The sequence below is a fragment of the Rhineura floridana genome, chromosome 1 (assembly GCF_030035675.1).
Source record: "Rhineura floridana isolate rRhiFlo1 chromosome 1, rRhiFlo1.hap2, whole genome shotgun sequence".
Lineage (NCBI taxonomy): Eukaryota > Metazoa > Chordata > Lepidosauria > Squamata > Rhineuridae > Rhineura > Rhineura floridana.
The window spans coordinates 323215688-323231546 of NC_084480.1; the positions used below are offsets into that span (position 1 = coordinate 323215688).

General features: G+C 52.2%; 1 protein-coding gene across 18 annotated transcripts in view; it reads left to right on the forward strand.

Annotated features, from left to right (window-relative positions):
• The window catches only part of SCRIB (scribble planar cell polarity protein), a 120565-nt gene that overhangs the window by 42276 nt on the left and 62430 nt on the right, over positions 1–15859 (forward strand). For 17 of the 18 annotated variants that reach the window (XR_009760247.1, XM_061607270.1, XM_061607275.1 and 14 more), the window contains exons 15-22: positions 4263–4571; positions 5789–5851; positions 8901–8990; positions 9209–9286; positions 10453–10767; positions 11028–11108; positions 12008–12280; positions 12700–12810. Coding sequence is in view for 17 of the 18 variants with exons in the window: in XM_061607270.1 (XP_061463254.1) it covers positions 4263–4571; positions 5789–5851; positions 8901–8990; positions 9209–9286; positions 10453–10767; positions 11028–11108; positions 12008–12280; positions 12700–12810 (1320 nt within the window). In the remaining variant the exon portion in view is untranslated. The remainder of the gene's footprint in view (positions 1–4262; positions 4572–5788; positions 5852–8900; positions 8991–9208; positions 9287–10452; positions 10768–11027; positions 11109–12007; positions 12281–12699; positions 12811–15859) is intronic. The other variant, XM_061607273.1, reaches the window with a different exon arrangement.

The window sequence follows — 15859 nt, forward strand, 5'->3', positions numbered from 1 at the left end:
TCACAGGAGCCAAAGACTTCCCCTGCTCCCCCCCCCCCCCCCGGTAACGTCACTGGAAATGTTAAAGTTGCAGCTCAAAAGTAATGATGTTACTCCTCGTTCTATTACTAGCAAAATGTAATGAAGTTACCCATTCGTTACTCAAAAAAGTAGTGAATTACAAGTAGAAATAATGAGTTACTTCCAAGCTCTGTCTATTGGTATCCCATCTGTTCCTAGTAATTTGTTTCTTCCAAGTATTTTAAGAGCAGCTTTCACCTCACATTCTAAAATTTCTGGTTAGACGTGGTTACTCATGCTTTTTTGGTTCTTGGTTTGTTTTTCCCGTGTGTTTGGGGTGTTGTGTATGTGTGTTGTGGTGGGGGTCAAGGAATCATCTCACTGTGCCAGTAGTTCTGGTGAGAGGGATGGCTGCTCCCACTGGAGAAGAGGCAGAAGATTGGAAATGACCCTGCCTGTCACTCTCAGAGGGAGGAGCATCCCTGTCAACAGAGCGGCCTCCACTCCATTCTGCAAATAGTAATTCGCAGTACGTAAAATTTCTGCTTTTTGTCCGTTTTTTGGTAGTTAAGAGCTCTGTTGGTATGAGAGAGGACAAAATAATTTATCTCTTTTCTCTACAGTAAGTACAATTTTATACACATCCATCATGTCTCCTCTTACCCTTTCTCTAAACTAAAACCCCCAAAATGTAATATTTCCTGATTGGGGAGTTGCTCTATCCCCTTGATCATTTAGGTTCAAGTTCAAGGTTCTAGTTTTGGTGTGCAAAGCCCTATGCAGCTCTGGACCTGGATATCTGAAAAATTACCCCTTATAGACCCAGTCGATCACTGCGCTCTGCAGGTGAGGGCCTCCTGCAGATACCATCTTATCTGTTCTGGTCTGTTCTGCACAACATAAGAAGTGTACCTTTAGTGTACTGGCACCTACCCTTTGGAATTCCCTCCCCTTAAATATGAGATAGGTGCCATCTCTGTTAACTTTTTGGCACCTATTGAAGACCTTCCTCTTTCAACAAGCCTTTTAAGTAGAGACCTTATCCCAGTCTGCATCTGTGTTGGAATTACTTCCTAAGATGTCTTTAAAGTTGTTTTTTTAAAGATGTTTTAAGTTGTTTTATTTTCATATGTTTTTAAAGTGCTTTTAGTGTTCTTTTCCCCCACCCAGGGCTCCTTCTGGGAGGAAGGGTGGGATAGAAATAAATAAATAATTTAGGTTGCCCTTTTCTGAATCTTCTCCAAGTGTAAGATATCCTTTCTAAAGTGAAGCAACCAGAACTGTCCAAAGTACTCCAAATGTAGCTGCAACATAGATTGTATAATGGCATTATGATATTGGCAGTTTTATTTTCAGACCCTTTTCTCATGATCCTAACATGGAATTTTCCTTTTTTCACAGCTGGTACAAATTATTGTAGCCTTTATATAATTCTATGATAGGAACACCATGCTTTCAGATTTTTAGTTTAGAAAAAAAGGCATGTAAGTGGTGGTGGGGATGTATAAAATTATGCATTTTTTTTCTTCCTCTCATATAGAATCATAGAATAGTAGAGTTGGAAGGGGCCTATTAGGCCATCGAGTCCAACCCCTTCCTCAGTGCAGGAATCCAACTTAAAGCACACGCGAGAGGTGCCTGTCCAGCTGCCTCTTGAATGCCTCCAGTGTGGGAGAGCCCACCACCTCCCCAGGTCATTGGTTCCATTGTTGTACCGCTCTAACAGTTAGGAAGTTTTTCCTGGTGTTCAGTCGAAATCAGGTTTCCTGCAACTTGAGCCCGTTATTCCATGTCCTGCACTCTGGGACGATCGAGAAGAAATCATGGCCCTGCTCTGTGTGGCAGCCCTTCAAGTACTTGAAGAGTGCTATTATATCTCCCCTCTGTCTTCTCTTCTCAAGGCTAAACATGCCCAGTTCTTTCAGCCTCTTCTCAGAGGGCTTTGTTTCCAGTCCCCTGATCATAGAATCATAGAATAGTACAGTTGGAAGGGGCCTATAAGGCCATCAAGTCCAACCCCCTGCTCAGTGCAGGAATCCAAATCAAAGCATTCCTGACAGGTGGCTGTCCAGCTGCCTCTTGAATGCCTCCAGTGTCGGAGAGCCCATTACCTCTCTAGGTAGTTGGTTCCATTGTTGTATGGCTCTAACATTTGGGAAGTTTTTCCTGATGTCCAGTCAAAATCTGGCTCCCTGCAACTTGAGCCTATTATTCTGTGTCCTGCACTCTGGGACGACTGAGAAGAGAACCCGGCCCTCCTGTGTGTGACAACCTTTCATTTACTTGAAGAGTGCTATCATATCTCCCCTCAGTCTTCTCTTCTCCAGGCGAAACATGCCCAATTTTTCAGTCTCCCCTCATAGGACTTTGTTTCCAGTCCCCTGGTCGTCTTTGTTGCCCTCCTCTGAACCCGTTCCAGTTTGTCTGCATCCTTCTTGAAATGCGGAGACCAGAACTGGACGCAGTATTCAAGATGAGGCCTAACCAGTGCTGAATAGAGGGGAACTAATACTTCACACGATTTGGAAACTATACTTCTGTTAATGCAGCCTAATATAGCATTTGCCTTTTTTTGCAGCCACATCACACTGTTGGCTCATATTCAGCTTGTGATTAACGACAATTCCAAGATCCTTCTCACATGTCGTATTGCTGAGCCAAGTATCCCCCATCTTATAACTGTGCATTTGGCTTCCTTTTCCTAAGTGTAGAACTTTGCATTTATCCCTGTTGAATTTCATTCTGTTGCTTTCAGCCCAATGCTCCAACCTATCAAGGTCCTTTTGAATTTTGTTTCTGTCTTCCACGGTATTAGCTGTGCCCCCTAATTTTGTATCATCTGCAGATTTGATAAGCATGCTGTGTACCTCCTCATCCAAGTTGTTAAGAAAAATGTTGAAGAGCACTGGGCCTAGGACCAAGCCCTGTGGTACCCCACTCGTTACGTCCGCCCAGTTTGAGAAGGAACCATTGATAAGTACTCTTTGAGTATGATTGTGGAGGCAACTGTGGATCCACCTGATAGTTCTTCTATCCAGCCCACATTTAGCTGGCTTGCTAATTAGAATATCATGGGACACTTTGTCAAAGATTTTGCTGAAGTCAAGATATATTATGTCCACAGCATTCCCACAGTCTACCAGGGAGGTTACCTGATAAAAAAATGAGATAGGATTAGTTTGACGGGATTCATCCTCATTGCCCTCCTCTGAACCTGTTCCAGTTTGTCTGCATCCTTCTTAAAGTGCCGTGTCCAGAACTGGACGCAGTACTCAAGATAATATTCATAATACGTGAACCCAATGGGAGCATCCAATGATGGCGAATGTCGGGAGACTCAAGACAGACAAAAAGGATTTCTTTACACAGTGCATAGTTAGTAATCACAAGATGTTTGCGTTAATGATGGCCACCAAATTATCATTGATAGCCTTATTCTTGTCTAATCTTCCTCTTTCAAAGCTGTCTGTGTTCTCCCTCCACTGTTGATGGTAGCGTGCCTCATGGCTCCCAGTAACTGGCAGTCAGTGTTGTTGCACTCAGGGGACTTCCCTTTGGAACGTCTGGTTGACCACAGATGCTGGACTAGGTGCCCCCCCCCCCAAGACAGCTAATCACTGTGTTTTGTGGTTGGCGTCTCTCTTCCTTTGGTTTGTTTAATGGCAGAAATGATGGTCTTCCTCTGGTTGGCACGCAAGGGAGGCTGTGACTACTTCCGCGGCCCTTGAAGCAAGCAGAGCTCAGTGGGAATCTCGGGGTGCTTCTCTGAAGCTTAACAACACAGAGAGGGGGCTAGACTGCTTCTCTCTGAGTACCTTGCTTTCTCTTGCTCCCTCTCTCTTCTTTAAAGTGTGGTCTATTTTGCAGACTTCCAAACTTAAGAAGAATGTCTTCTTGTAGGCGTTCAATAGTGGGGAGCATGGAACTTTTAGCTTGCAAGCTGTCTCTGCTTGTGGGCACCTGTGCCAGTCCTGCTCTCCTCAGCAAGCAAGGTGGCTCCTGGCTTCACCTCAGATACTCACATGAACGGCTTCTCTGTCATTTTCCTGTCCGGTGGTACTTTGGGGGCTATGTGTGTGTGTGAGAGTGAGTGAGAGAGAGAGAGAAGCCAAATCTTCACAAGGACTTCCATTTACAGCCTGGGGCTGGGGGGACTGGGGGTCTTTGGAAATTGGGGGGAGAGCAGGATACCTGCACAGCAGGCTGCTTGGCCTGCATGCGCTGAGCATTTCCCTGCCCCCCATGGGGCGTTTTCTCTGCAGCCCACGGTGCACTTTGCTGAAGATACGCTAGTCCGCAGTGAGGAGGAGGAAGAGGAGGAGGAGCGTCCATTCCCAGCGGGGAAGCAGCGGCTGATCCGCAAGGACACCCCCCACTACAAGAAGCACTTCAGGATTGCTCAGTTGCCCCGGCCGGAGGCGGTGGTCGCCCTTTTGCAGGGGCTGAGTGCTGAGGGGGCCCCCCAGGAGGAGGTGGCGATGGCGGCAGCGGAGGAGGAGGAGCCAGACCAGGAAAGGTGGGACGAAGAAGAGGCCAAGAACGGGGCTCCGGCTGTGCCACCCTCTGTCAAGGTAGGGGGCTGGGCTGGTGGGAGTCCGTGCTGCGTGCCTGGCTGCCTTGCTCTCCCGTCACCGTGGCAGCTCTTGTGGGTGTTCAGGGGGGCGGGGGAGAGGAGGAGGCAGGCCTTCCCTGTCAGAGGCCCAGCTCCTTTCTGCGCACTGCTCCTCCCAGGCTGTCCAGTGGGTCTCTCTCTAAAGTGTGCTGGCCTGCTTCTTTCTGTGCTTGGCCAGGCAGGGGCAGGGGGCAGTGGAGAGGAAGGGCTGCCAGTGTGCTAAAGCAAAGCAGCCCCCTGGGTGTGCAGTGCTTTTGCTTCTCCTGGCAGGGTCTCTCTTGAGAGAGCCAGGTGACCTCCCTGCTGCTGCTGCTGCTGCTGCATATGTGAGGCAGACTCGCTCTCTCCCTCTCCCCTCACCCTCCCCTGCCAAAGCCGGGTCCTTGGAGGAGGAGGATGGGAGGGGGGAGGGATTGTGCTGCCTGTTCCTGGAGTTGACCTGCCCAAGGGGTTCGCTGCAGCAGCCTCAGGGAGGAGGAGTCCCCCCCTCTTCCCCCTCCCCCCCAAGTTTAGTTCTTCCATCCATGGAACACTGTAGGAGAAAGGCAGCGCCCTCAGGAGCCTCCTCCCCGGCCTCTTGCTTCTGTTTCCAAGGTTTTTTGAAGGGTCTCCTCTTTTCTGTTTGCACTGTCCTGCAAAGGAGCCTGGCGCCTCATGGTGTTGCCCTGTAAGGAATGCTTCAGCTGATCATGACACCAGTGATAATGGCATTGAGCACAGAAATGACACGGCTGCAGTGGCTGCCTGCCTGCACCCAGTTGCCTTGCACTGGCATGTGATGCTCTGGGGATCAGTCTGGGGCAGCAGAAGAGTGGCTGGCCTGGGTGCCATCCCGTGGTCTTGGAAGCGTGGAAAGGAGCAGAGAGCGCCCGCTGAGGCTCAGGATATGAGGAAGGGCAATCATGGCCCCGAGTACTGGGGCAGAGGCTGGGGGCAGGTGGGAGGAGGAGGAAGAGGAGGAGGAGGAGGAGGAGTTGGTCTGTGTCTGTCCCACCTCAGTGGTGTGCCCCCGCCCCTCTCTTGCCCTCCCCCCCCTCTCTCTCTCTCTCTGGTGTGGGGCTTGGTGCCCAGGGCGGGGCCTGTCTGCCTGCCTGCCTCTCTGTCCCTGGTGGCGGCCCCTCTGGTCCTTCTCCTCCACTAATCCGCATGCCTCTCTGCTGGTTCCTGTCCTAACAGGGGGTGTCGTTTGATCAAGCCAATAATCTGCTGATTGAGCCTGCTCGCATTGAGGAGGAAGAGGTCTGTACTGCCTGCTGGGAACCGTCTCTTCCCCCCCCTTCTCTTTGCAGGGGCTGCCCGTCTGCACTGTGGTGGTGGCGGTGGCGGCAGCTTTTCCCCTCCCTTGCCTGTGCCTGAGCTGGGAGATGGTGCTGGGGCGGAGAGGAGGGGAGCTTGAGCCTTTGCCTGTCAGGGAGGAAGAGGAGGAGAGAATCTGAAGTGGGGTTGGAGTTCCTTGGAGGCCAGACGGCCGCTGTTACGGTGATGAGGGTTTTGCGGTGCTGCATCTGAAGCACCAACTTAGAACAACTGCTTGCTCTTTGGGGGGGCAGATTTGGCCCGGTGCGAGCGAGCTCCCTCCTTTTTGCCAAGGCCTGTTCTGCCCAGGTATGTCAGGCTCCCAAGTGCGGGGAAAGCCCCAACTGGGGCCTAGGCCAGCCTTTCCCATTGCCCAGAATCTGCTCAGCTGCTGTTTTGTGTGGCAGGTCCTCCTCACGGCCTGAGATTCCTGCTCCAAGGAGAATCCACACAGTGTGGTTGTAGGTCACGTCTTGTCCTGCCAGGACTGGCTTCAGCCAGGGTATCAGCAGGCACACTCTACCCTGGGTGCTGGGTGGGGGGGGAGGTTTCCTTTCTCTCCTCCTGTGCTCTGAGCCCCACAAGAGACCCTGAAGCATCCCTGGGTGGAAGAAGGATAACAGCAGGCATTTGCATTCTTTTGTTCTTCAAGGCCAGGGTCCGAGCCCCCACCCCGCAGGGGAAGGCCAGGCTTGGTCCTGCTAGTTTGGATGCTTTGGCCTCCCCCTCCCCACACAATCCTGGCTGCTTCCGAGAGGAGGCCCTGCAAACGCATCAGAAGGGCCAAGCTGACAAGTGGCCACAGCCATGCCTGGGCTTGGTGATGGCAGGTGGCTTGCCCGGCTCATAGCGGGTGGCGTGGCCAGTCCTGAGGCCAGGAAGGGTTCTTTCCTACCAGCCTGGGTGTAACTGGTTTGTTTGTTTGTTAAATTAGTTCGTTGCTTTTCTTTCCACGTGTGCGCTCAAAGTGACTTACAGTTCATAAACATTAAAATAAAAAAGTGAAAGATTAAAACAAATATGTAAAGAAGTTAAAAACAAAAATCTATACATGACGTAACTGACTGGCCAAGCCCAGTGCAGGCAGAGTGTTAAGCCCACACTCCTTGTGGTGTTTTGTGGCCACAGAATGCACAGAAGTCATTGTTGCCCAGGGATAGGTGAGTTAAAGCTCCCAGGCCTGGGTGGTGATATCAGACTGGCACTCCGCCCGCCCGCCTGCCTGCCTGCGACTCGGTTTTTTTAGTCAGGTTGTTCTCAGCCACCAAGCAGAGATGTTGCCCACCCCGTACCCCCTTGGGAGCTGCTCTTCACCAGGGCAGACCAATATAGCATCGGAGTGGACCAGCTCCTGATGGAGGAGGAGGAGGGGGAAGAGTTTGGAGTGTGTGGTGCCTGGGGTGTGTGGGGCAGCGCCATGTGCCACAGCTCAAATCTCCTTCTTGCCGTGGGGCCTGGCCCCACGCCTCCAGGACCCCTGACAGAGTGCACCAGGGCTCAGCAGCTTCTTTCCTGCATGCCTTTTGGCTGCTGAAGTCATACCTTTGCTCTGGACGTCTTTACTCCTGCTCTAGCTCCGTGTAACGAGGGCACCTCTTGGCTGCCCTCATGTCTCTGCTGGGCAATGGGGCTCAGAGGCGATGGGGAAGAAAAGCAGGAAGGGCCTTCTCTACACAGTTCAGAGTTACAGATGCGATTCGCTCCTACAAGAGGAGGCAGTGATGGTTACCAATTTGGATGGCTCTAAAAGAGGATGGAGGAGGGAAAGGCTATCCATGGCTACTGTCCTCATAGTCACATGCAGCGTGCTGGCTGATGGAAGCGGCAGGAGGGGAGGGTGCTCTTGTGCTCAGGTCCACTTGTGGGCATCCCATTGGGACAGCTGAGTGGCCCCTGTGAGAACAGGATGCCGGACTAGATGGAGCCCTGCTGGCCTGACGGAGGAGCCAGCTCTTCTTACGCCTTATGCTCCCCTCATGCGTGGGGCAAGATGTGGCCCTTCAGGTCTCCCCTCTGCCTGGCTGTTGAGTCTCTCCCCGGCCACACCCCTTACAGACCCTTCTGTGCTTTGCACCCCTCTTGATTATTTCTGCCTAGCTGGAATGTGGCCTCCAACCCTAATAAATCCTACTTCCTTGCCTAGAGAGAGGGAGGCAGGGAGTGCATGCGTGTGCAAGTGTCTGAACAAAGGTAACATTCACATTCATTGTTCCGCCTCCAGCCCACCCATCAGTGGCATGTGGCCTCCAGGAGGTGCCGGAAGAGAAGAATGTGGCCCTTGGGTTGAAAGAGGTGTCCCACACTTTTCTAGCAGGGTTGTTGCCGGGGGGGGGGGAATCTCCCACACTGCCCCTGTCCGCCTTCCCTCCCTCATCCTGCCATGCTGGCTCTCCAAGGGCCTTGATCCAGCAAGTACCCCTCGTGCCCTTGCCCAGATGAAAGCCAGCCAGGCCTGGCAGAGCTAGCGCAGCCCTCCTCAGGCCAGGACTGGGCAGTGGGAGGCCTCAGAGGGAAAGCCTCTGCCCTGTCCTGCTCTGGAGGGAGGAAGAGAGAACGTCTCGCCCCAGCAGATTTCTCATGTTCAGGCAATGGGGGGATGTTTTGGAGTGTCAGGCACCTGGTTGGCCACTGTGAGAACAGGATGCTGGACTAGATGGGCCACTGGCCTGATCCAGCAGGCTCTTCTTATGTTCTTATGTTCTTATGTCTATGGGGGGGAGGGAATATGTTTCAGGGATCTGGTGAGATGCAAGGGAAAACCACTCTAATGAAGATATGGCTGTCTTGGTACCCCCAGTGAGAGTTGCCCATTTGGGCCAATGTGAATGGGGTGGTGGGGAGTAAGTGGGAGTTTTGCTCCCTTGTGGGTGCTTCCTTCTGTCCTGGTTGGTGCACACTCTGTAGCCAGTGCACCTCCACGAGCTCCACAGTCTCTGCGCTTACATGTGTCCTTCCTCCCAACCTCCATAATGCTGTCCCATTTTGCTTCCAGCTGACTCTGAGCATTGTGCGGCAGACGGGGGGTCTGGGCATCAGCATCGCAGGGGGCAAAGGCTCTACCCCCTACAAGGGAGACGATGAGGTAATGGCTCCTGGGAGCTTCCATAGGTGGAAGGGTGGCGCTGGTGGGGCTGGCATGTGTGTGTGTGTGGGGGACACCATTGCACTAGGGCAGCTGTGGGGGGAGGAGGGGGCATAGCTAATTCTGGGACTGGGCAAGCCTGCTGAGCTTCTGTACCAGAGTGGAGTGAGTGCCCATGATGAGGCCTTGCTGAGTGCTGCCTTGCTCTCTCCTTCCAGGGCATCTTCATTTCCCGCGTGTCTGATGAGGGCCCGGCTGCACATGCAGGGGTGCGGGTCGGGGACAAGCTCCTGGAGGTGAGCAAGGGCGACTGGCGGCGACAGCAGCAATAGTCCCGGCAACCAAGTCTGCTTTTCCAGTCTGTGGGGGGTGGGACCAAAATGGCTCTCTCCTAGTAGCCACTCCGAAGGAAGGCACAATGACTGGGCCACATGGCAGGCTTGGGAGGTGTCTCATCCCTGCCAGAAAAGGTAGGAGCCTCCTGAAAGGCCCACTTCTCTGCCTCCATTGCATCCTCAAGTAGCCGTCCAGTGGAGCTTTTCCATATTGTGAGGGGTCTGTTGACATTAACTCCAGGAAATGGAGTTTTAGACCCTTTGGAGGCTGTGAATTGTTTGCAAGGCACTTTGGGGCTAAAGTTGCTTGCCTCCGTGGGAGCCTTGATGCCCCCTCCACATCTACTGTAATCCCCAGTGAGGTTTGCAACAATTACCGACCGGTTGCAAATACCCTCTTCTTAGGGAAGGTGAGTGAGAGGGTTGTGGTGCAGCAATTGCAAGTACTCGTGGATGAAACAGATTATTAAAATATGTTTTGTTTTAATATATTTTAAAGTCTGTTTTTATGATGTTTTAAAGTGTTTTTAGTGCTTTTGTTTGTCGCCTTGGCCTCCTACTGGGAGAAAGGGCGGGATATAAATAAAATAATAAATAAATAATGGCGTTGCTTGTCAGCCGTGTCCTCACTTGACCTTTCTGGCTTGCCCTTGGTAGCAGAGGGCAAGCGTTGGAGGCCCTGCTCTGCTTGGGCCCCTCCCAGCCACTCACCTGCCCAGGCGTGGCTGGCTGCCCCCCTCCTGCTGCTGCTGGTGCAGTTGGGCTGCCTCCTCCTCCTCCACACTTGGTCTCCAGCCGTGCAGCAGCCTTCTCACGTAGCTGATGCCTGCCTGCCTGGGGCCTGTGTCACCTGTCAAATAAGAATACTGTAGAACAATGGCAGCAGGCCAGGCCCCGCTGTCTCCCCCCCGCCCCAGTTGGGCATTTGCCTTTTGACCTCCTGCAGAAGAGGAGGAGCTCTTGGGTTGGGCAGGGGGTGCTGTCTGCCTGCTGAGTCAACAGCATGTTTTCTTTGGCCCTGCAGGGAGATGTGGGGCGTTGGCAGTCAGGGTGGGCTGGAGCAGGCCTCTGGCTCTCGGTGCTTGCTTCAGCAGGCTCTCTTTTCTCTCTCCCCCCCATCACACCAGGTGAATGGAGTGTCACTGCGCTCTGCTGAGCACCATGTGGCTGTTGAGGCGCTCCGCGGTTCAGGCAGCACCGTCACGATGACGGTGCTCCGGGAGCGGATGGTGGAGCCCGAGAATGCCATCACGGTGACGCCGCTGCGGCCGGAGGATGACTACAGTCCCAGGGAGCGGCGGAGCGCCCTGTGCTTGCCTGAGAGGCCTGAGGGAGCCCCCCTGGCCGAGAGGCTCTCCATGTGCCTGATGCGGAACGAGAGGGGGCTGGGCTTCAGCATTGCGGGCGGCAAGGGCTCCACGCCGTACCGGCCTGGGGACACGGTGAGAAGGGCCTCTCTGGCAGAGCTGGGCTGGGGTGGGATCTAGCAAAAGGCTGGCATCGGCTGCTGGTGACATTTGATCCCTGGCTGGCTGGCTGGCTATTCCTGGCTCCTGGCTGCCTTGGACACTTTGCTCGCAGGACAGGACAGAGAGTCCCAGTGGTGCTTGTGGGGCAAAAGGGGGGGGGGATCTGCAGGAAGGGCGGTGTCTGGGTGGTGGCATACTTTGGGGGAGGGGCCTGACTTGAACCCTCTTCCCAGGGGATCTTCATCTCACGGATTGCAGAAGGTGGTGCAGCACACCGGGACGGGACCCTCCATGTGGGCGACAGGGTCATCTTGGTGAGTTTAATCTCTTTGGGGCAGGATGGTAGTGGGGGGGGGAGGGGCTGGCAGGCATGGTAACAGCTGCCTTAGAAACGGGACATTTTTGTTAATGGGGCCCTGAGTGTTGTAGACTGGGAAGGTCCCCTTGAAGGTCCTGGCCCATGCCCTTGGAAGTCCTTGAGGGTGGGGCTGAGAGTAGCCAGGGGGAAGAAGTGGGGTCGGGCAGGACTGGGGGCTGAAGGTGTGAGCCATCTCCTTGGACTGTAGTGGAGGTGGGACGGCACCTGATGGGGCGGCAGTTTTATTCTGAAGCTTCTTCCCCCTTTGTTCCCCTGCTCCTCCTCACCTTCCCTCCCTCCCTCCCTCCCTCGCGGCCTGTCCAGGGGCCTGTTTCACTGCTACCTGTAGCATGGTAGATCTCTGCCCAGCAGCCCTTATGGGAGAGAATGGGGGGTAAGCCCCGAGACGGCCTTGTCAGTGCTGGCTTCTGTCTGTCTGTCTGTCTGTCTGTCTCTCTGCCTCTTCTTTGCTCTCTGCCAGATGCTGTAAACTCTGCCCCTCCTCCCTCTCTCTCCCCACCCTTTTGCTGGGACAAGGGAAGGTAGAGAGCTGAGGGGGATCAGAGGCACCTCTGATTATTTGGACGTCACCCTTGAGCTGATGCATTGAGCTCCCCACCCTTGTGCACAAAGCCTCTACCTTACCTCCTTTCTGCCTGCCTCCTGGGGCTGTCCCCCTGTTGCTTGCCCCTTCGGCTCCTCAGAAGTGCCCAGGCCGGGATCTCTTGCCTCTGAGCTGAGGCTTGGGCCTGGCGCTGGAGCACAGAGCCCCTCCCCCTGGCCCCATGCCGGGAGTTGGATGTGCCGTGCAGGTGTGCTCCCTCCCACCTTGACGCTGGTTTGGGGCTGTTTTAGATCAATGGGGTAGACATGACGGAAGCCAGGCATGATCAGGCCGTAGCGCTGCTTACCGCCGCCTCCCCCACCATCGCACTGCTGGTAGAGAGAGAGGCTGCTGCCGCCACCCAGCCCAGCGAGGAAGACCACCTGCCCTTAGGGCAACGGGCACAGCGGGCACACTCCCCACCACCACCTTCCGCCCACGGGGAGAGCCTGCCGGAGGAGGAGATGCCCCTGCCCCGCAGGAGCCCCCTATCCCGGACCCTGGAGAGTCAGTACCCAGTTGAGGTAGGTGGGTGGCAGAATTGGGGCGGGGGCAGCGGGTGGGAAGCTGCTGATGTGTGGAGCTCTCTCCTGTGGCCTAGATTGTGCCACACAACCTCTGTTCCTCTCTCCGAGTGTTTTGGACTGATTGGAGCCCCACCTCACCCCCAGGAACAAAGGCCTGTTTGGGAGCTGCCATTGCAGATACAGTCCCAGCTCCAGTTCAGATACTGATCCCTCCAATCCCACCCGAACACCACCCACTTCTCGGGCGGGGGGGGGACTTGCAGCTTCCATTGCAATGTTTGCATTCCCTAATGGGCTCTGCTCTGTGGCCGTGTCCCAGAAGTGCCCTCCTCCCCCTGGCCCTGCATTTGGCACCTAGTCTCACCCTGGGCGTCTTGGCCCCCCTCCTGACATGGTTCTTTTTGCTCTGCCTGCAGGAGGTGTGCATGGTCAAAGCGGGGGGCCCACTGGGGCTCAGCATCGTGGGGGGCAGTGACCACTCCAGCCACCCCTTTGGGATCCACGAGCCTGGGGTCTTCATTTCCAAGGTAAAGGCTTGGTTGGGGTTTATTTATTTATTTATTTTAAAAGTTTATATCCCGCTTCAGTTCCAAAGAATTCTAAGCGGCCAAAACAATAACATAGTGCAAACACATTATACAATATACAATATATAAAAAAATATAAATTATCTCTCACATTACAATTCAAAAGCTAACCGAAATAAAAAGGTCTTAACTTGGCGACGAAAACTAATTAAAGAGGGGGAAGAACGAATTTCCTGCAGAAGAGAATTCCAAAGAGTTGGTGCTACCACCGAAAACGATCTATTCCTAATACCAGTCCGATGAATTTGGGAAAAAGAAGGAATATTAAGGCTGGGGTCTAATGAAGATCTTAAAGAACGAGCAGGCTCATAAAACGAAATACGATTTGAAAGATAACTAGGGCCTGAACCAGATAAAGCTCTAAACGTTAAAACCGGGATTTTAAACTGAACTCGATAAGAAATTGGAAGCCAGTGTAGTTGTTTTAGGAGCGGAGTAGTGTGAACTCGCCAACCTCCTCCTATTAACATCCTGGCAGCCGCTCTTTGGACTAATTTCAGTTGACGAAGTATTTTAAGGGGAAGTCCAGTATAAAGCGAGTTACAATAGTCTAACTTAGACGTAACCAAGGCATGGGTAACCGTGGTTAGGTCAGAGAGTTCCAGAAAAGGGCGCAATTGGCGAACCAATTTTAGGCAGGCAAAGGCACTTCTGGAAGTTGCTAAGACATGGGCCTCCAAAGTCAAGGCCGAATCCAGAAGGACACCCAAACTACGAACCTGGGTCTTTAAAGGGAGTAAAACTCCGTCTAATAACGGTACATTCCCTATTTCCAACTTGGTTCGGTGCCCAACCACCAGCACCTCTGTTTTATCTGGGTTCAATTTCAGCTTATTCTGTGTCATCCAGGTCTTAACTGCTGTTAGACAATTATTTAAAGGAAGGATGGCATCTTTCATATCCGGAGGGAAGGAAAAATAAAGCTGGGTGTCATCAGCATATTGGTGAAACCGAATTCCAAACCTCCGGATGATCTCTCCCAGCGGTTTCATGTAAATGTTAAATAGCATCGGTGAAAGCACCGAGCCTTGTGGTACTCCGCATGACAACGGCCAGGGATCAGAGCGAAAATCCCCAAATAGTACTCTCTGTGATCTGCCCTCCAAGAAAGAGCGGAGCCACTGAAAAACAGTGCCTCGTAAGCCCATCTCGGAGAGGCGGCCCAAGAGAATGTCATGGTCGATCGTGTCAAACGCTGCTGAAAGATCAAGAAGGACTAACAAAGGGGTTGTGCCATGCCCCACCTGGAGGGCCCTCCCAGAAGTCCTTCCGTTGCGAGGTCGCATGGATGGCATTGGGGTCTGTCTACTCACTGCAATAGAACAAGAAAGCTCTACAAGTTGTGCAGATCCAGCAAACCTGACAGGCACCGTGCTGAGCAACGGGCTGCACTCGCGAGTTCCGTAAAAAAGCGAAAGAAAGTGAAGGGGGGATTGGGTGGGGGATGCTCATTGGAAATGCCGAAGAGGATCAAACCACACTGAGGGATCCTTTTACATTTGGTCGACTCGGGACATGCGGGTATATTTTGCTTATAAACTAAAATAGTAAACTTCAAGGCAGTGAACAAGGTTTTTAGGCAAACACTTTTACGTAGGCTGACCAGATCTTTGAATGTGTCCGTTGCTTGCAGTCATGGAGGTGCAGGCTTAGGGTTAGCAGTTCTGCATGGAGGAGTGGACCAAAATTCCACCATAGTGCTGTGAGAGACTGATCAGGAGCAACAGGAAGCATTTGGTTGCAGTCATTGCTACTAAAGGTTTTGAGTCTAAGGGGGCAATTACTTTTTCACACGGGCATTGGGTGTCAAATAAGTATCAAGATTTTGTGTTTATTCACTCAGGTTCCCTTTTCTCTAATATAGTAGGTTTTGGTTCAAGATCTGACAACATTCAGTGCCAAAAATATGCAACAACGCAGAAAATCAGACAGGGGGCAAATACTTTTTCACAGCACTGCTTTCATCCGTACACGCGTGAGAGCAGGGGGTTGCATAATGAGGTGACTACCTGTGCAGTAACGATTTGAAACGAATGCTGATGAAAGTCAAAGAGGAAAGCACAAAAGCAGGACTACAACTGCACTTGAAGAAGACTAATGACAACAGAAGATTTATGCAACTTTACAGTTGACAATGAGGACATTGAACGTCAAGGATGATCAATACCTCAGCACAGTCATTAACCAAAATGGAGACAATAGTCAAGAAATGAGAAGAAGGCTAGGACTGGGGAGGGCAGCTGTGAGAGAACTAGAGAAGGTCCTCAAATGCAAAGATGTATCACTGAACACCAAAGTCAGGATCATTCAGACCATGGTATTCCCAATCTCTATGTATGGATGTGAAAGTTGGACAGTGAAAAAAGCGGATAAGAGAAAAATCAACTCATTTGAAATGTGGTGTTGGAGGAGAGCTTTGCGCATACCATGGACTGCGAAAAAGACAAATAATTGGGTGTTGGAACAAATTAAACCAGAACTGTCACAAGAAGCTAAAATGATGAAACTGAGGTTTTCATACTTTGGACACATAATGAGAAGACATGATTCACTAGAAAAGACAACAATGCTGGGGAAAACAGAAGGGAGTAGAAAAAGAGGAAGGCCAAACAAGAGATGGATTGGTTCCATAAAGGAAGCCACAGACCTGAACTTACAAGATCTGAGCAGGGTGGTTCACGACAGATGCTCTTGGAGGTCGCTGATTCATAGGGTCGCCATAAGTCGCAGTCGACTTGAAGGCACATACAACAACAAGCCTGTGAATCACACACAGGCGCTGCTTAGTGCACTGAAGCATTCTCCCCCCACCACCAATAAAAAGTAGTTCTTGAGACTTTGCCCAGAGAGCAACATTATTGGGCAGCCTCATTTATTATTTTATTTATTAATTATGTTTAAAAGACCACTCGTGTGCACACACAGACGTGCGTGGCCTGAAGTATCACTTCGTAGCCAGATGGGCTAAGAAGACTGCATTTTTTTCCTC